General features: G+C 40.2%; 2 protein-coding genes across 8 annotated transcripts in view; both read left to right on the forward strand.

Moving 5' to 3' along the window:
• The window catches only part of zmiz1a (zinc finger, MIZ-type containing 1a), a 125,168-nt gene extending 110,696 nt beyond the window's left edge, over positions 1 to 14,472 (forward strand). For 6 of the 7 annotated variants that reach the window (XM_032552938.1, XM_032552939.1, XM_032552941.1 and 3 more), the window contains 18 exons: positions 2,351 to 2,486; positions 3,201 to 3,315; positions 3,434 to 3,654; positions 4,282 to 4,483; positions 4,579 to 4,860; positions 4,950 to 5,129; positions 5,243 to 5,311; positions 5,473 to 5,638; positions 5,754 to 5,895; positions 6,782 to 6,992; positions 7,091 to 7,196; positions 7,314 to 7,474; positions 7,554 to 7,621; positions 7,707 to 7,775; positions 7,861 to 8,147; positions 8,713 to 8,906; positions 9,792 to 10,079; positions 10,276 to 14,472. In XM_032552938.1, the coding sequence (XP_032408829.1) occupies positions 2,351 to 2,486; positions 3,201 to 3,315; positions 3,434 to 3,654; positions 4,282 to 4,483; positions 4,579 to 4,860; positions 4,950 to 5,129; positions 5,243 to 5,311; positions 5,473 to 5,638; positions 5,754 to 5,895; positions 6,782 to 6,992; positions 7,091 to 7,196; positions 7,314 to 7,474; positions 7,554 to 7,621; positions 7,707 to 7,775; positions 7,861 to 8,147; positions 8,713 to 8,906; positions 9,792 to 10,079; positions 10,276 to 10,383 (3,005 nt within the window). In that variant the 3' untranslated portion in view covers positions 10,384 to 14,472. The remainder of the gene's footprint in view (positions 1 to 2,350; positions 2,487 to 3,200; positions 3,316 to 3,433; positions 3,655 to 4,281; positions 4,484 to 4,578; positions 4,861 to 4,949; positions 5,130 to 5,242; positions 5,312 to 5,472; positions 5,639 to 5,753; positions 5,896 to 6,781; positions 6,993 to 7,090; positions 7,197 to 7,313; positions 7,475 to 7,553; positions 7,622 to 7,706; positions 7,776 to 7,860; positions 8,148 to 8,712; positions 8,907 to 9,791; positions 10,080 to 10,275) is intronic. The other variant, XM_032552942.1, reaches the window with a different exon arrangement.
• Positions 14,473 to 15,949: 1,477 nt separating this feature from the next.
• On the forward strand, positions 15,950 to 19,274 carry ppifa (peptidylprolyl isomerase Fa). The gene is made up of 6 exons (XM_032552585.1): positions 15,950 to 16,170; positions 16,261 to 16,291; positions 16,368 to 16,456; positions 16,564 to 16,660; positions 18,660 to 18,735; positions 18,821 to 19,274. The coding sequence occupies exons 1-6, from the start codon at positions 16,027 to 16,029 to the stop codon at positions 18,954 to 18,956; spliced, it is 573 nt and encodes a 190-aa protein (XP_032408476.1). The 5' UTR covers positions 15,950 to 16,026; the 3' UTR covers positions 18,957 to 19,274.
• Positions 19,275 to 20,631: the final 1,357 nt, after the last annotated feature.

Raw genomic sequence — 20,631 nt, forward strand, 5'->3', positions numbered from 1 at the left:
CCAACCTTCCTGTGATTGACTGCAGGAAGATTCTGCAATTTGCTTCTATTCTGATTTGGCTAACACTTTTCAGTTCTCTCCATCTGTATTTTAAAGTGATTTTGCCACTCATTCTCAGAGTTTGGTTTCCGAATGGTGGGTTGTTAGTTAAAGAGACAGTCACACTGTGTGGAGGTGGTGATTTAGGGTGGAGATAAGCTCTGTTTAATGGCAGGGTGGAATAATTCCACTTTAACAAGGAGGCTTGGCTCTCTCCACCCTACTGAAGAAATCACTGCTGCTCCTCTTCTTTGCCCTTTATTCTTTCTATTTTTACATTGAGAGTAAGCAGTTGTCCAACAAACCATTTATCTTTCAGAAAAAAGTATAAATATTTTGTTAGCATGCTATATATTACAGGCAAAAAGTTAAAGAGTGAACAAATTTTGTTTTATTTCACAGCACTTTGTCTGAGGAGATAAAAATGGAATTTAAATGGGCCACAAAGATAGATTAAAAAGATCATTTTTAAAAAGTTAAATCAGCACGAATGCCTAAAGAAGAAATGTCTTGCTTTCTTGCTGAGGCAGTCTGATTACACCTGGGAGATCTGAGAAGATGCTTCTTGGCGTAGAGTGGCAGTGCTGAACACAGGAAGTGAAGGACAGTGGAGATATCACTTTTTCTTACTTCCTACATTGATCTTATCTGTAACCCCAGTCGCTCTGTCTCTCTCTTCGTCTCTCGCACCACATTACTGCCTCTCGCTAGAAAGAGAGCCAGGAGGTCCCTTTTGTACTGCAGATTGATTTCACACTGCAGGTAGATATGATGGGATAGAGAAAATATAAAAGCGGCAAGTAATCCGAGTCAGTTGTGCTGCATTAGGCTGCCCTCTGGAGGCCTTGGAAGCAAGCGTGCATTTTAGTGCAGCATTGACACAGTAGGCCAGCTCACAACCGGGCTTCTGTGAGTTTATTTTAAAATAGAAACACAATACAGCCTTTATTTAGCCAGGAAACAGCTGCTGAGAGAATTCCTTCCAATTAAGAGCATAAACGTAAACTGAAGCAGTTTCATAAAAATAATTATCATCATGAAAGATAAAAGGAGGGAAAAAACAGAAACACTGCAATTATATATAAGTTAATAGAAATATTAGAATCCAAACAACCTAAAATGCAATAAAATTACTTACTAATAAAAGGCCAATTGAAACAGTTGCTTGTTTTTTTCATTTTACAGAGATCATCGAAAACATGAAGTGTCTCTCTTTTGTGTACTCTGAATATGTAGGAGTGCTGTGTAGATATCTTATGCTTTCGTGTTACATTTTAATAGTTTTTATTTAAATTTTTCCCTACATTGTAGGTAGTTGGTATGGATGAAAACACTGTAAATACAGTAATAACAAAACTGTGATGCATTCATTTGAATGCATGGTTCTGCAGAGTTGTCGTTTTCATTCTCCTGCTCTGGGTCAGAATCTGATTCCAACATGTAACGTTGGATGGTCAAGTTTTCTGTTGCTGACATCTTTAATAAACTTGGGAATAAAAAGTTTCTCTGCTGATAGACAATTGTATTGCTGCTATCGAACAAACGGGGTGGAGTGGAACGCTCTGCGACATGAAGTAGGCGGGGCTTGAAATGTCTCATTCACATTTAAAAGAGCCACAGCAAAACGAGTTGCCCTAAAACTTGCAGCTCAGTGGTAAACGAGGGGTTTGTGGAGCTACAAGAACGAGGAATTGCAATGCTTCTCTACATAAAGGAGAAGCATTACAGTTCTCCTTGATATAGACCGCTAATGTCCGCTAGTTTAAAATCATGCGTATACGCAATACATGCAACAATATTCTAACACAGAAAGAAGAGAGTTGAACAAGTTTTTTTTGTTGTGGTTGCAAATGGGTAAAAAAAAAAACCATTTCCATACAATATTTAAAAAAAACATATATTCTCATTCATTTTAATAAATCATCTTTGTTAGATTTAAAGAATAATTTTTATTTAGCTAGATTGCTAAGATGTATATGAAGTGAGCTTTGTTGTGTTTATATGATCTTTTGTGACAATAGAAGGATCACCTGTCTTGGCATGAAAATTAGCTGAATTTATTAGTCTCTGAGTTGAGAACCTGTTGGAACAAAGATTTGTTTCAGGAGTGGCTCTACTCTGGACCCTTCACAAATGACCAAATCATACTAAATTAAAACAATGGGAAAAATGGAGCTATGTGCAGTGTTAGAATAGGGAACTAAAATTGATTCCTGTAGTTTACTTTAAATATGATCATCAGAGTAGATGTCTTGTTACATAAATATGCAGACTTGACTAATGTGTTTATATGTGTTTTCTTTTCATGCAGCTCTGCTGTCGTCGTGGTGTGAGGAGCTGGGTCGTCTCCTCCTGCTGCGTCATCAGAAGAACAGGCAGAACGAACCACAGGGAAAAGTTCCCATGCAGCCCAGCATGAACAGCATGAAGCCTGGCCTCACACACAGGTCAGTTACATGTGTGAGAATGTGTTTCTGTCAAAAGAACAAAGAAGAATGGTTAAAAAAATATCAAAAAAGAAGAAAAAAGTTGCCACCAAGACATTCTATCAACTATGAAGTAAAGGAAAAAAAAAATCCCGTTGTTCTGCCAAGAGCCAGAATCACTGAGGAAGGAGCAAAAGGGGATTTATTTGGGGTGGAGAGGCAAACCAGCAGTGATGTGAAGTAATATTTTTGAAGAACATTGTGTGCTCTTGCTTTTCTTTTCCTCTAAGAGAAAATCCTGGAATTAGCTATGAGTGCTGTTTGCCTCCACTGAGGATCTTTGGGGGAATATTGTGCCTTTTATGAGGAAATATTGAACATGTCGTCCATTCCAAGAACTAACCTCGGAGAGAAAACAAACTGCTTTCCAAAAACAGCATTTCACTCCCCTCTGCACAGACCACTTGTCTCTACCCAAGAGGCTTTAGTTTATTTATTCGATGTACCAGACTCTGTCTTATTTGTTTAATTCAAAATTACTTAAATTCCTGCTTACTTCTTATTTATGTCCAAGGATTTTGTTCCCCAGCTGTAAGAATTGCTCATATTTAGTTTCTTTTCTGTGTCTAATAAGAAAACTCATTATCAAGTCAATTAAAAAAATGTATTCTCCGTTCTTTTGTATGCTATCTTGCCTCAAACACCACAATAATAATGTTTTTATCTGTTTTCCAGTGATGGATCGTTTCCGTATGATTCTGTCCCCTGGCAACAGAACACCAACCAGCCCCCAGGTTCACTGTCTGTGGTTACAACAGTGTGGGGTGTGACTAATACGTCACAAAGTCAGGTATCCATCCATATTAAAACAGCCTCTCTGTTTTTTGTGTTTTATTATGCAGACTTGAGCTATAAATTCACTTTTTATGAGCATGATTTTTGTGAAACCAGTTAACTTCTGTTGGTAGGTGCTGTGTAATCCTATGGCGAACAGCAACAACCACATGAATCCCGGGGGAAACCACATGGGATCGGGTATGTCGGCCAGCGCAGCAGGGCTCAGTTCGCCTCAGTTCAGCACTCAGCAGCAACAGTTCCCGAGCAAAGGAGGATCCGGCCAGTCGTACATACAGCAGGGCATGTACGGCAGGCCTGGCTACCCCGGTGGTCCTGGGGGGTACAGTGGAAGGTGAGACACTTAATCAAGCCAATATTTATTTGGCAGTGGGTCAAAAGCCAAGGATACTATCAGCAGGATGTAGTTGTGTTATGGTTTGATTGGAAGAGAAAGATTTATATGTTTAATTTAACACACCTTTTATATCTACTTGCTAAAACAGTGTTTCTCTGAGGAGCTTTAGTGAGTGGCAGGGGGGCGTTTTTAGGGGTGCGCAGGTTGATAGCCCCGATTTCCTTCATTTTGGGTGATTCACGATTGTCGAGATGATCAATACTTATTTGTGAAACCGATCTTGTCCACGGATAAGTGGACAACAGACCAAGAATAACAGGCATTAAAATAAAATTTGGCAAAAGAAAACTCGGGTGTCCTTGCCTGCTTTGCAGGTTTTTGCAACTGTTTTTTCTGTGCACTCTGTGTCTGCTGGTGAGAGACCCCCATGTGTAATTAAGCTAAAACTCCCTCTGTACTCAGACTTTCATACTGTCATAGAGTGTCAATACAACTGAAGCGGAAGTAGATTTGTAGGAAGCCTGACTAGAGCTGTGAGAAGTGAGGTCAGGTGTGAATACTCAAACAGAAAACAGGTCTGATTAGACTTTAGCATAACGATTGATTTTTTAATTTTGTTTTTAGTTACTCTGGAGGCCCCAACCCCCCTCCTGGCGGTATGGGAATGACAACCCACACACGCCCCCCTGGTGACTTCACACCCCCTGCTGCTGCAGCTGCTGCTGCAGCTGTAGCTGCAGCTGCTGCCACAGCCACGGCCACAGCGACTGCCACTGTGGCTGCTCTGCAGGAAACGCAGAATAAAGAGATGAACCAGTACGGACAGGTACAGAACCCACCTGAGAACATCCATCCATCCATCTGCCTGCTTGTGACCCAAATAAAGTCTGTTTAACACTTAAACCTTTTATCACCTGGCAGATGTGCCCGTCGTTCCAGATGGGCCCTGCACCAGCCTACAACAGTCAGTTCATGAACCAGCCGGGCCCCCGAGGGCCTCCTGGAGGTATGAACCCAGCCGCCATGGGCTCAGGCATGAACAACCCCAACATGAGTGGCCCTCCAATAGCCATGAGCCAGGCTCGAACACCAGGCATGGGGCCTTTTGGAGGTCCCAGTCAGAGGATGCCTCAGCAAGGTTACCCTGGTGGGCCACGACAAGGCATTCCCATGCAGGGGATGAAGAGGCCGTATCCTGGGGAGGTCAGTGAAACCTTCAAGCAATTGCACCACATTCAGAATAACACCACCTGTCATTTCCAACTAGAATGTCTTTGACTTTCAATACTCAGGGGAGTTACGGGGGTCAGCAGTATGGGCCAAACAGCCAGTTCCAGCCTCAGCAGGGACAGTACTCCTCATCAAATCCCTCCAGGCCGCTGCCTTCCCCTAACTACCCCAGCCAGCGGATGCCAGTGCAGCAGGGTCAAGGACAATACCCCCCTGGTATGCCCATGAGCCAGTACTACAAGGTCAGTTTTCCCACACCAGCTTTACTCTCCACTCTTCCTGCCACAGTTAGCGTCAAACTAATTTGTAGCTGCCTGGAAACTTAACAATCATTGTTTTTTATTTACACCCACAGCAAGAACCATTCAATGGTCAGAACACTAGCTTCACTGGTGGCGGATACTCCTACAACCAAGGCAGTGGGGTGTGTTTTAACTTTCTCCTTTCAGACCATTCAATTTCAGCTGTCCCCTGAACAAATTATTTTACTTTGTGTAGTAAACTTGCAATAATAAAAGTGCAAGTTTACTTGTAGTAAAAGTGCAATAATAAACTTTTATTATTGCCCTTTCCTGTTTTTCACAGCCCCCGAGGCCTGGTAACTACCCGCACTCTCCAGTCCCTGGAAACCCAACACCTCCCATGACCCCAGGAAGCAGTATTCCCCCTTATCTGTCGCCAAACCAGGACGTGAAGCCCCCCTTCCCACCCGACATGAAACCAAATATGACAGCACTTCCGCCCCCTCCGGGTGAGTTAGGCAGCAGGTCTAAAACAAAGGGGTTCACATATTCTGAGTATTTTTTTTATTATTTTTCCCTGCTAGTCTTCACGTGCAAGGATTAAAGAGTGTTTCTCCGCTTTAGGCAACCCGAACGAGGAGCTGCGGCTGACGTTCCCAGTTAGGGACGGGGTGGTGCTGGAACCGTTCCGCCTGGAGCACAACCTGGCTGTCAGTAACCACGTCTTCCATCTGCGACCCTCCGTCCACCAGACTCTCATGTGGAGGTACATTTAAACCGTGTTTTAGAGTTTTAGAGAAACAAGTCATGAGCTTAGTTCACTTCACCTACATGCAATGAGTGTTTCTTCCTAACCTTTTCACATTTTGTTACCTAAACATTTCATGTATTGCTGTGGATTTTAATTTTTTTTTCTTTAGGCTCACAATGTAGTGCATAACTGGTAAACAAATGAAAAAGGGTGTATAGTTTTTCAACAGTTTTTACTGAAAAGAAAAGATATGAAACCTCTGTTGCACTTTTATGTTTAACCTTTGATATGACCAAAATTCTATCCAACCAATTATTGATTAATATTAGTTATAATATTAATATTATAATATAACATGCATTCCCCAATTTAAAACATGATGGAGGCAGCCTCGTGCAATGCTGTTCTTCTACACGAATAGGAACATTTTGTGACTTTAGAGCAGAAGTTGATCTTCTAACAGAAAATAACCCTAACCATGCAACCCGAGTTACAACGATTCACATCAAACTACATTCATGTGTTAGACTGGCCCAGTCAAAGTTCAAACTGGAATTCAATTAAAAATATATGTTATCTGATGCTCTCCATATAAACTGAATTTGAGCTGATTTGAAAAGAAATGTGGGAAAGAATTACAGCGTCTAGTTTGCAGAGATACAGCCCAAAAGATGTTTGTCAGTAAATTCAGTGAAAGATATTTCTATATAGTAATGCCTTTTCTGATTTTTATTCTGAAAGAAAAAAGGTTTATCCTGTTTGTGTCAGTCTGTCACTGCAGTGAGGTTTATGGTTTTGAACTCACAAAATGTAAAAATAAATAAAAGTTAATTGTTTCTTAATACATTATCAAGTCATCCATACACTATACATAACTGTCATATTATTGCTTCTCTTGTAGGTCAGATCTTGAACTCCAGTTTAAGTGCTACCATCATGAAGACAGACAAATGAACACCAACTGGCCGGCCTCCGTCCAGGTCAGCGTGAACGCCACGCCGCTCACCATCGAGAGAGGCGACAACAAAACTTCCCACAAGCCACTGCACCTGAAGCACGTCTGCCAGCCGGGGAGGAACACCATCCAGATCACGGTCACCGCCTGCTGTTGTGTGAGTGGTCACAGCAAGCACAATGAGATGCATCTCTTCCATTCAGTGTACTACACAGAAGAAGCAGGTGGCTAACTCTCTCTCTTGTTGCGCTCCAGTCCCACCTGTTTGTGCTGCAGCTGGTCCACAGGCCATCTGTGCGCTCTGTCCTCCAGGGGCTCTTGAAGAAGAGGCTCCTTCCTGCAGAACACTGCATCACCAAGAGTATGACTCATTACTGCAGCTTGGATCTCTTTATGTTCATTTTCTAAAACAGCCGTCAACAAACACCTGCCACTGTCCACAAACCAAATTTCCCTCTGAAACACGTCTCGTCTGCAGTTAAGAGGAACTTCAGCAGCGTAGCGGCGTCGGCGGGCAACACCACTCTCAACGGAGAGGACGGCGTGGAGCAGACGGCCATCAAAGTATCGCTAAAATGTCCCATTACCTTTCGACGCATCCAGCTCCCCGCGCGGGGCCACGACTGCAAACACGTGCAGGTTTGTTTTGACCTTGGAGAGCAGGTAAAAACAATAAAGACAGAAGGTTTTTCTAACAGCTGCTTGTTGCCCTCTTCAGTGCTTCGATTTGGAGTCCTACTTGCAGCTCAACTGTGAGAGAGGGACATGGAGGTGTCCTGTGTGCAAGTAGGTGAAAGTCTGGTCTTTTCTGAAAGTAAAACTTGGAGTTATTGAGAATTACTCTAATAGTTGTTGTTTATTCTCCCTTTAGTAAAACAGCATTATTAGAAGGTCTGGAGGTTGACCAGTATATGTGGGGTATTCTTAATGCCATCCAAAAGTAAGTTTCTCTTCTTAAAAGGTTAATTAGTCTTCATTTAATGTGTGTGTTTCAAACTAACACGGTCTGCTGTCTCTTCCAACAGTTCAGACTTTGAAGAGGTCACTATAGACCCCACATGTAGCTGGAGACCAGTTCCCATCAAGTCTGAGCTGCACATCAAGGAGGATCCAGACGGACCGCTGGCGAAGCGCTTTAAGACTATGAGTCCAAGTCAGATGACCATGCCCAACGTGATGGACATGATCGCTCAGTTGGGGCCCGGTCCAGGACACGGACCAGGACCCGGGCAGGGGCCAGGTCCGGGTCCAAGTTCCTACCCCCACCATCCTGGACAGCATCCCAGCGGAAACGGAGATTACCCCGGAGCAGGTACCAAGAAGCAGTCAAGGAAGCAAAGGTTTATTCAGAGTGGAAAGAAAACAAGTGTTTTCATTTCCACCCTTTATTCCATCATCCATTGTCTACACATGTTGTATATGTCTGTCATGGATCCCTCCATCGTCTGCTCTGTCACCTGTCTGTCAATCTATCTTCACATTCCTTCCTCTGTTCCTCCCACATCCGTCCATATCAGTGGTAAATTCATAATGAATTTTTTATGTCTACTTAAAAAATGAATCTAAACTGGGTCAGGAACTCTTATCACTTTGAGTCTGGAAAAATATGAAGTTAAAGTATTAAAAATATAGCAGAACCCTGTTTTTTTTTTTCATTTTGTCTTCAGCTGAAATGACAGATGTGTCTCCTGTGTTTTAAACAAGCGAACAGCCAGAAGGAACAGCCACTTTAATTTGTTTCTTCTCTGATACTTGTTTCTCTGCAGTAATAAAGTAACAATTGTTAGACATTCTGTTTTTTTTAAAGCCCTCAGGCACGTGTTCTCTGTTACAAACAAGCTTTTTCTCCTTTTTGTTTTTTTTTTTTTTTTCTGTAGGCAACAACTACCACAATCAAGGTAGCTTTGACTTTCCTAACGGGAACCCATCCGTTAGCGGTGGCGTTGGAGGAGGAGGAGGTGGTCCTCCCATGAATGATTTCATCCACGGCCCACAGCTGTCCCATCCCCCTGATGGACCCGGTGGTCTCCTCCCCCAGGACAAGCCGCTTAGCCACGGCATGAACGATGCGGTGAGTACATCGCTGTAACTTGTGAAAAAAGAGATTGTTGCACTCGAGTCCTGAAATAAGCAATGCCTTGAAAGAGTAGGTTGACATTTTGTCATGTTACTACAAAAAACTTATGAGTTAATAGGATTTTATGTACATAATTATGACTTGTTGAGTCATTTTATTAAACCACATTAGCTGCAAGAACAGCTGAAAGCCATCACTGCTACTGCTGAAGAAAAGCAGCACCACCCCATCATTCTGCTAAACAATATTTTGAAGTAGGGTTGTTTTTTTGTGGTTTATTTAGTATAATCTTTGCTGTATCCTCCACATGATTTGTGACAAGCTTACCTCTTTTTTTGTGATTATTTTCCTGGAGAACTTAAATAAAGCGGAGTGTAGACTTATGCCGGCCACACATTTCAGATTTTGCTGAGTAAATAATTGTAGAACAAGTTTTATCTCATTTTCTTTGCACCTCACAAATATGCACTATTTTGTGGCAGTCATTCTTGTAAAATTCAAGTAAAACTTGTAGTTATAACGTGACAAAATAAGAAATAGAAAAATGTCAGGGTTATAAATCCTGCTGTTGTATCCTGTAAATCTATCTTTGTGTTACATTTTATGAGAAGAAACTCTGCAGATGTCGTGCTAAAATGAAACCACAGTCTTGTAATCTGAACAAGGTGCAGCTTGTCCCTGTAAACCAGCATGTGTGCTCAGTCATGCTCACATGCTTATGCTTCCATCTTAAAGGCCTGTTCCACATTATTCATGCTCATTTAGTCTCCCCTCCTCCTCCCGCCTTAACACGTTATCCTCCTCCTCTGTGTCTTCCGATCTTGTACCTTATCCTTCCTTTTCACTCTCTGGCTTTCTGTTTGCATTTCGCACCTGCAGATGTCCCATTCAGATCAGTCCCATAACTCCATGCAGCCGAGCATGCATGCGTCCCCGCACCCTGGCAGCCAATCAGGGCCGCCCTTACATCACAGCGGCCAGTCAGGGCAGCCCCTGCATCACAGCGCCCAATCATCACAGCCACCTCGCCAGCCGCAGCCACAGCCGCAGCCTCAGCAGCAGCACCCTGGCCAGAACAGCCATCCCCACGGCGACCTGAGCTTTAACCCCTCCTCAGACACGCAGATGGCTCAGGGAGCTCAGGACATGCCCGAACCCTCCCTGGATGTAAGTGAGCCTTGCTCTGGGTGCCGTAAGCTACCTGTTTTAACAGCTAACAATGTCTGCTACAGCTGCTCTCATCTCTCTTTGCTGTCTGCTTTGATTACCACAAATCGCTTATGAAGACAACTGAACTGAAACTAGACACCGAAGGCGACTTGCCGTCACTGATTTATTTATTTTTTCCTCTTTTTCCTCTCAGCTGCTTCCAGAGCTAGCCAACCCGGAAGAGTTACTCTCCTACCTGGACCCCCCCGACCTTCCCTCCAACAGCAACGACGACCTACTCTCCCTTTTTGAGAACAACTAGCCCCTCCTCGCCCTCTTCCTGTGAACACTTGGAGCAGCTACCTGTTTTCACGTACGCGGACTTGCTCGAACTGTTTCCGTGTTGAAGACGGGCGTGCGGCACAGGAGCACGGCTGTGAAGGAAGCGGGACGTCAACACTCGATCCCTGCACTCCCCCATTTTTACTCGGCTTGTGTAAAGATTCCACACACCAGTTCCACCTCCTCTGGCTCCACCATTCGTAGCCATGTTGGTGGGCACTAAATTGATATAAAAATATTTATATATTATATACACATACATTATATGTGTATATGAGCATATATATATATATATATATATATATATATATTGTATATATATGTGACTTTTCAACTGAAAACTGTGCAGCTATAATCATACATGACAACACGGAGGAGACAGAAGCCTTGTGTTGTAGCTTTCTTTTCTTTTTTTTTTAATATATATATATAATTTTCCTCTTGACACTAGAGGAGTCAGAGGGAAAGCCATTGTGTTGTAAAAGTGTCTTTTTGAACCCAAACTAAATTTGTTCTTCCAAATCTTCTACACACACAACCCCAGACTTCCCAGTATGTGTGTGTGACAGCTGAGTAACTCTTCTGACTCAGAGCACTGATATCTGTGTCTGCAGAGGAAGTGAGCACATGTTGTGCAGCGTTGCATGTTTGTCTGTGTACAAGTGCATGTCAATAAATTAGGATATCATTGAAAAGTTAATTTATTAAACTTCCCTAATTGAATTAAAATAGCTCACTTCAATTTATACCATTTATTAGCTTCTAGTTATTATTGACAACATAGGGCAATTTCATTTGCAGTGAATTGTAGAATAAAATTTGAATGTAAAACAAAATCACTTGTACCTATGTTTGACCCAGTGCACTTACTAGCATAAAAGTGAAAAAGATAAACAGACCTTTTGTTAAAAGTAATGTTAACTAGGTTTAAATGTAGTTCTGAAATACCACAAAAGTAGCAAGCTACGCTAGGATTATCCTACAAGTTCTTTCTTGATTTCTGTTCTTGTTTGTGTACGGACCAAAGCAAAGCCGTTTATTTCATAAAGAAATGCATAAACATCTCACATTACATGGAAGCATTAAACTCTTGAGTAAAATATTTCAAACGTTTTGTGTTAATTTTGATGATCATGTCCTATTGGTGAATGAAAACCCAGAATTTAGAATCTTAGAAAACTAGAATATTACATGAAACAAAAAAACTTGTTTTTGTAAATATAGACATTTTATATTATGGCCTACACAATAATATGGAAAGCTGCTGATTTGACGCCGTCAACAATGAAGGTAAGTCAAAATTGAAGAATCTTGCTGTTCACTGAGTTCAGAATCCAGGCATTTAAATGGAAAGTTGAGTGGAAGAAAAAAGTATGCTGCCTACCAGTATTTTTTTAAAGCACTTCACACTTCCCTGACAAGCTTCCTTTGCTGACAAGCATTATGGAGATCCTGATACATTTCCTAAGCAGGACTTGGCAACTGCCAACAGTGTCAAAAGAACCGGTACCTGGTGTAGTGACCATAGTACCACTACTAGGAAACTCACCTCATCAAATGGTGTGCTACACAGGAAGATGAGAGAGAAGAGTCATCGATGCAGATGTAACCTGGGTTTTCTCAGCACTATCATTCTCACAAATGCAGTAATTCATGCAACAAAAAGCCCAACAAGGTATTGAGAGTATACCGTACATTACATAAACATATTTTTAATTTATAACATATAATAGAATTTTCTGAGACTGTTGTGTAGCCTTTCATCAACTGTAAGTCATCATTATCAAAATTAACAGAAATAAATCTCAGGATCACATTAGTTTGTGTACTGAATTTATACAGTGAGTTTCCCTTTTAGCATTACTGAAGCAGATCCACTTTTTGATGGTTTTCTGATTCATTGAGATGCACTTGAACACGTCCAGTTTTTCCTTTGCTTATGAGTTCATGTGAAAGGCAGAGAGTAGGAGAAAAAAGCAGAAGAGCGTTGGTGGCGTTATTGTACCCCGCGCCCCCGTGATAATTTGCCCTTCCTTGTCAAGTTTTGCACCATTTTCATCACAAGTGCATGTGTGCCAACACTCCTTATTGTCTTTGTCCAGCCCAAACGTGCTCAAGCGATCATGTCTTCATTTGTGGGGCTTCATTTTAAATCTCATGATCTGATGGTCTCGTTGTCCTTGTTAATGTTTGATCGTCACCGCTCATTGTAATTAATCCGATCCGACCATTTTAAATCGCAGTGTTTTCCAACACGGCGAAACAAAGGAAGACAAACATGTGTAGGTGTACATGATTTCCTTTTGTCATGTTTTAACCTTTAAACAGCATACTTTTAGGTAAAAAAAAAAAACATTGTGCATGATGATCCAGCAGACTTGTCGTGTGTATTATATCCCCTTGTGACTGTACAGTGCTGTACCTAAAACTATTAGTGGCTACGTCATGGTACTGTGTGTCTGTCCAGGCCTGCACATGCTCACACACACATACACAATCCCTGATAACAACCTAATATTGTAAGAAATCTATCCCTATGCACTGTCACTGGCCTTGTACTGAGTGTATTGTGTATTTTAACCCCAAACCTGTTACAATGCATCAGCAGAAAGAATATTTAAAACTACCCTGCAGGCTATTCTGAGGTATTTTTCTTATTTTTATATTCTATATGTATGTAAAATCAGATCAGCTTTAATTAAGCTTTGTGTTTCTTTCTAAAGGATTGTTTATGCAGCTTCACGGTCCAAATTTGTCTGAAAAAAATCTATTTTCTTTACTGTCGTAACACGCGACCTCGTCCTCTTTATTTAAAGTGAGAATGTGCAAAACGAGACCTGATAACGAGCGTTTTATCTCCACACTTAGCAGAATTTGTGTATTTTCATCATATTTTCTATTGTTTTAAATTATTCTTGTCCAGTGTCTTTTTCTGTTTTGTTTTTTGTTTTTTCACGACCAGTCCGATTTGGTTTATGCAGTTGTAATGCAGTAAAAAACTATTTGTTTAGCAAAAAGAAGCTTCCCAATTTCAGTTCAGATCACCTTCCAGAATCAAATTGTGTTTTAAGACGATGCACTGCCGCGTTGGGAGATTTTACACCCCCTGCACAGTGTGTGATGATACATATAAGCTCCCACAGAATCATGTCTTGTAATTTTGCGATCCGATTTGTATTTTCTGATGGCGGATGTTGAAAATGAAACAGAGGGATCTCAAAGAGAGGATGGCTGATATTGTAAAATGAACTCTGAGGAGGATTCTCCTTACGGGGGGATTTTTGGGCAGGGCTTGGGGATGTAAGGGATATTTGTACATAATGTAAATGACAAAATAGAGACACATTAACAGAAATGTATTCATTTTTCTCCAGTGGGAGTGTGCATAGTGTATTTAGAATTTGTAAAGCTTGCATCCTCCTGTCAGACGTTGCATTGGGAAAACCAGTCTGTGTTTGATTGCCTCTGTGCAGACCTCTCTAACCACGCCTGTTCAATGTAAGATACTTAATTCCACCTTCCTCACGGGATTCAGGAACAGAAAAAAAGAGGGTTTTGCTTTGAGTAATGTTAAACCTCTGTGTTTTTCACTCTTACCTGTGTACTTTTTAAAGGTGCTACAAAATTATTAAAGAAAAAAAAAAAAAGCTTTTGAGGTATAACTGAGTCTCGGGTGGCTCCCGAGTGTGGCATCCAAAAATTTACAGTTTGTAGAAACAAAAATTTTGTCAAATTTGTAACTTTGGCAAATGTGCTGTAAAGGTACAATCTGAAGCGATTGGCACAAGTGGCAATTGTCTTATTTGGTTTTTGTACATTCTGTGTACAATCATTTCATATTCTAAACTGGTCAGAAGAACATTGTGATTTTTAGTCTTGCAAATCTGTATGTAGTTAGATGATGTGACATCCTAATATTTATCTAATAAATATGTATTCAGATGAAACACACTAAACTGCTTATGGGCTTTTGTTTTAACATGCTATCTGTACAAACTGTAAAATGTTTACAAAGGCTAAAACTAATAATTTCTTATCAGAGTAACATAATTAAAGGAATTGAATTTGATCACATTTATTTGTTGTGAGAAAAAACTATCACAAATTAAAGAGTACAGAAATATAACAACCCTTATAATATATATGAGAAATAAAACATTTTTGTCAAGTTTTTTTTTTTTTATGAAATAAAACAGAATGAATGAAATGAAGGAAAATATGCTAGAAAAATTAAAGTTTGGAGACATGCTTGAAGAAGCACTGAGATCATATTCAAAGGCATATGTCAGATTCACTGAAGCAATGCTCTGTTTAAACATCATAAACAGTAAAATCTTACTTACAATTCTCAAATGTCTTGGTGTCTTCATGTTGCCTGAATCAATGTTAGCTGGTCATGCATGGTGAAGCTAACTGGTAGTTCAAGAAAGTCCAACTGGAATTGTATGACTCCTATATTGTCAGCAAGTTTGTTTTGTTTTTTTTTCATAAAAAGTTAATGACTATTAACGTGGGAAACAGATGTAGGAGGTAATGTGCCATTCGTGGTTTTCATATATGAATCAGGCACTGAGGACAGAAGATGAAAAGCATTAAATATATTAAATTAACATCTTATTGGGTTTTATTTGCCCATGCATGTAGAATACAAGGCCTAAATAAAAAACAACATAAAACCAGGAGGCGTACACTGAGTCCACAATTAGGTCACAGAAACCAGAAGCAGCAAGAGACTATTTCAGCACTTTCCCTAGTGTAGCATTTGAATCGGTGCCTGATGTAAAGTCACTAGCGTGAAAGGCAAAGAGATATTGTAATTTAGGTGAAGGCTATTGTTTTTCTTTCTCTTTCTCTTTTTTTCTTTCTTTTAAGCAGTTCCTTTGAGCTGAAATACTTTACATGTTCCATTCTCAGATACAGGAAGATCATTGGTGGTGCACCAGCTCCTACTTCTATTTCCTGTGTAAATCATCATTGGTTTAAATAACTATCCAATGCAAACATGATGACTGGTTCGCAAAATGGAGTTAGCATAAACTTTAAAGGTGGGATGGGGGTGGGGGTAAGTTTTTGCCCTTGGCTCCCTTCAGGTTAGTTTTAGCTTCCAGAACCAACTGATCTGGATTAATGTTAATTGAAGAAACCAAGAAAAAACAATGTGCTTGGATGGCACACAAAATTTGCACAGCATTGTATATGTTCACTGCTAAAAAAAAAAAAAAGTCCTTCTCGAAAATACACATGAATATATTTATTTTATTAAAGTTCCTTCATTAATTAATAATAATTAATTTTAGTTGTTTAGTTGTTTAGTTGTCTTGCCAACATCCAGGGCCAAATAAAGTGTTGCAACATAAAAACCCTACTTTTTGTTTTAGCACGAATAGCGGAAATCATTAACATAACTGAACTGCTTTGAAGTCAGCTAGAAATAGCCAAACATTTGGAGCAAATAGAGGAAACAAAATAAAGTTGGTCTTGTCATTTTACTACCTTCCTCGTGGTGTCGCTGTTTCACTCTGCGGCAGGTCTGCCTCCTTGCTGTGACGTCACATGTAAACAGCACCAGCACCTACGGCCGTAGAGACGCTGGTGGTTCCTCTGCATTCAGCCAACTAAATATATGTTACAAATTAAAAACCGCCTGCGGTACGGCCCGCTGGGTCTCGCTGCTGCCAGGCTGGTCTCCTCAGGCCCCGTCAAGAACCCCGTCGTGTTTCTGGACATTGAGGCCGACGGCGAACCTCTTGGAAAAGTAATCATTGAGGTAGCTCCAGCTAACACACTAGCCTCTTTCATAGACGTCGATTCCACTCTCATAACTCATATTAACTCATTTGTCTGTGTTATCTGGCAGCTGAACGCGGAGGTAGTGCCAAAGACTGCAGGTATAATTTTAAAGAAACATGCAAAAAAAAAAAAAGATTTATTTCTTATAACTAATGAAAATTTAATTGTGAATAGAAAATTTCAGATCCCTGTGCACAGGAGAACATGGCTTTGGATACAGAGGCTGCAGGTTTCACAGGATCATCCCTGACTTCATGTGTCAGGTGAGGGTTTTTTTTTTAAAAAAGAGACAAAATAATGCAACGTGATGTACAGTATTTAAAAAGAAAAGTTGCAGAGTGGTGACCATTCTTTGTGTTTTCTGTCACAGGGAGGAGATATCACCAACAACAATGGCACAGGAGGCAAGTCTATATATGGAAAAACATTCAAAGATGAGAACTTCAAGATAAAACACACCGGTCCAGGTATAAGCCAGCACATTTTGCTATCACGTTTTTATACGTGATATGATGACTGAGTGATACCTTTACACAGAGTTAGATCAGTCTGCATGGTTGTGATGAAGACTTTCTCCCAACTGATTATTCTGCGGATAAAAAAATAATCCTGACGTGGCAAACCATGTTTTCCTGGTTCTCTGCCCATCAGTTGGAAGTACATTGTCTTAATCCTCTGACAAACACCCTCTGGTTTCTCACGCCTGGGTTTTGCTTTTATGGTCAATATCACCTTAACAACTGAAGAAATAAAAGTGTTAAATTAACTAGTCAATTAAAGAAGACAATAAAATGCAGCTGGTATAAAAAATAAAAACAGATATATATAAAGTTATGTCATCAATCTATGCTCGAGTTGAAAGACCGGGACCAGAAAAGGCAAGCCGCTTCACAACATAGGAATAGTAACAGAAGAGGTGTAATCAACTATAAAAGGGGTGTAAAACTCCAGGCCTAGATGCACACGGTCCTGCAACTTTTAGATGTTCCACTGGTCCGACACACCTGAATCATATGACTGAATTAGCTTCTCAGCGCTGTCCAGTTCCCCAGAGTCCAGCTAATGATATCAGAGACACATCTAAAAGTGGCAGGACAGAAGCCCTCGAGGCCTGGAGTTTGACATCTGTGACCTACACTGTTAAAAAAATCTTAAAGTGTTGTTGTTGTCAGACCTCAGTGGTTCTAGATGAAAGTTGGTGATGTAAAAGATCTTGCGTATCTGACACGGTCAGACCGTTGGGAACCTTACAAGTTAAAATTACAATCTTAGGCAATTCCACACTGAATAGGAGGCCAGTGAAGTGAAGCCAACTCTGGAGTTGTACACCCCCGCTCCCAAGTTCCTGTGATAAGTTGAGATGACGCCACATTCTGCACCAGCTGCAGATGATGACTGAGTGATGCCTTTACTCAGAGTTAGATAAGTCCGCATGGTTGTGATAAAGATTTTCTCCCGATTTTTAAGACATCTTTGATGTTTCTTTGATGTTTAAAAGAACTGTCTAGAATTACACCTAGGTTCTTCACATGGGAAAGACTATAAGGAGCCAAAGGGCCCTAGAATATAGTGTGGCCTCCCATACATAAAGATTTCATTTTTATTTTCAATTTACTAAAATTTATTTTCATGCTTTAATATAAAAAATATATATACAAACACTTTTAAAAAGTAGCTTATTATCAGATTTATATGTAAATAGATGTGAATATCACCAGCAAAGCAGTGAAGAGAACATATTCCCTTCTAAAGATGAAACCAGAAGGCAACAAAATAATGAAATACAGCAGACTTGGCAGAATCAACAATTAAAAGGCAGTCATTTAAAATTCTTAAATGTCATTTTACTGCTGTGATGCTGTTAAAAATTAGACTGACACTTTCCATAAATGCAATTGTTATTCACCAGTGACTTTGCTAAATGAAAACTATTTTGTTCAGAAAAGAGAAGGCAGTTTGGAAATGGGCCTGAAGCCTGACAGACTTCACCAGACAGAATGTTGTGATTTATTTAAAGAAGATGAACAGCAATTATATATATATATATATATATAAAAACTCAATAAAACCCAGTGATGAACTTACTGTTCCTCTCCACTAGATGGCAGTTCTTAAGCTCATGAAGCCACACAAACTGCTGGTCATATAGATTTTGCAATCCTGATGTGAATGACCTACTTTTCAATGAGCCAACATGCACAAATCAAAATAATTTCTTTTCTCAGATCAACATTTTTTTTTACACATGGAGTTTATTTTTTCAGGGCTCGTTCTGTTGTGCGATCAGAGATTGCGTAAGTCGTGGAGGAAGAAAAACAGGCCTCTTTTTCCCCTCACACAATTCTTGACTTTTATCATCTGCTTCAGTGAGGCCTTAATGTCCCAGGATCAGGGGTAAAGTAAAAGGGGACACAAAGGTGTTCTGGAGTGCGACAACGCTCCGACTTGGTGTTTCGATCTCCGCAGGGACGCTTTCGATGGCAAACTCGGGGCCTCACACGAACGGGTCGCAGTTCTTCATCTGTACAGCAAAAACCGAGTGGTAGGTACTCGTCCGTCTTCACAGAATCTCATTGTATCCAAGTGTGTCTCTTTACGGGCCTGAGCTGTTGTGTTTCAATTGGCAGGCTGGATGGAAAACACGTGGTCTTCGGGCAGGTGACGGACGGCATGGATGCAGTCATGAAGATGCAGTCCTTTGGTCTACATGATGGGGGAGTGCTCAAGACAATAGTCATCACTGACTGTGGAGAGATCAAATAAAAACCACAGACTACTCTTGAATGCAGCAGTTATGCTTTCACTATAATTCACTATAATTAGGATTTGTTTAACAGCTATATTTATCTTAATATTAAATTATCAAGATATTGGTCAAAACGGTAACAATATGATTAATCTCAAGTGAGGAACATTTAGAAATGTGTAAAAGATTTTATTGATATAATAATGCAATAAGTACTGTTGAGACATATTCCTGTTATTGAGAATTCTGCTCAGTAAAATACACTAAGAATACACTTTGTACAATCTGACTTATCTATGCAATCCATTTAATAAAATCAGATGGGTTTTTCCACATCCTCTGTTTTTGAACCCTGTTTCTATCATAAATGTTTTGCAATTGTCTCTTGGTATGAGGTTCCTGTTGCCTAAGAGTCAAGCTATCTGCTTCTGTTGTTTTGTTTGTGGCGAGGCAGATGTTTCAGTGTGTCAGGACTGAATGAAGGAAGCTTGTTCAGCTACTGAAGGTCTTCTCCTTACTTCCCCTTACTTTTGCTGTAGGTTCTGCTGAAATGTAACATTCCCAAATATGTTGCCTGCGTGGGAACATTGACTGTGTTGATCCAAAACGTGTATATGGGATATAGCTTAGCATTAGTGTGTGGGGAAGAGAGGACTTCACAGATGTGCAGCTAACCCAAGAACCCATGCACCCACTCACACACACAGTCGCAGCTGGGTTCTGAGATACTGAATGACTCCAGCCTGTAGCTCAGCTTTTAAATGCAGCACCCAGATTTGTCAGAGTGAAATACAATTTCCGATTCTTTAGATATTTTTACATTTTTTTTCCTACTCGGCCTCTGTCAAGCTTTAATGACATAGGCTTACACCTTCTTTGTGTGAGCAGTAATGATTTATGTTCACTGATCTGAACCTTCCCTCTGCTTTTAGACACGGTAACACCTGAAGACCATTCAGACAAATACAGCTTTTATTAACTTTCCTTACTGTGTGATAAGAAGGATCAAATATCTTTTGTTATTACTACATACAAAATACTCAAGCTTGACTTCTACAGTACCTTCAAAAGCTAAGTAAGAGCAGTGAATGTTTTACAGTTTCTCATTACACATTTTCATTAGAATTTGCTGTGACAGTCCAACACTAAGTGCTGCATAATTGTGAAATGAAAGAAAAATCAGATATGGATAATCATGTTTTTTTTTCACAAATAAAAATGCGAAAAGTGTGGCATGCATCTGTAAGGGATAGTATTTGTGGAACCAACTTTCGCCAGCAAAAACAGTTGCCCATTTTTTAGGATATGTGCCTTTACAACTTTCCACATCCAGAGACGGAAAATTCTGCTCAGATTTCTTTGCAAATGAGCTCAAGCTCAGCCAGGTCAGATGGAGATCGACTGTGAATGTCATTTTTCATTTCTTGCCACAGATTCTCACTGTGATTTCGGTCTGGACTGTGACTGGGTCATTCTATTGCTCTGGTCTGCATGTGTAGTAATGTTCTTTTTTTACAACTATTTATATTGAGACTCTAAATACTATATTAGGCTGTTGCACTGGATTTTAGTTAAGGGTGTCAAAGTAAAAGGAACTGAAAACAAATGCATACCACAAATGTCTGGTTTTCATTAGTAAAAAAAAAAAAAAAAAAAAAAGGTGAAACATTTTTTTTCTACCACATCACAGCT

Source organism: Xiphophorus hellerii, chromosome 22, assembly GCF_003331165.1.
Source record: "Xiphophorus hellerii strain 12219 chromosome 22, Xiphophorus_hellerii-4.1, whole genome shotgun sequence".
Classification (NCBI taxonomy): Eukaryota; Metazoa; Chordata; class Actinopteri; order Cyprinodontiformes; family Poeciliidae; genus Xiphophorus; species Xiphophorus hellerii.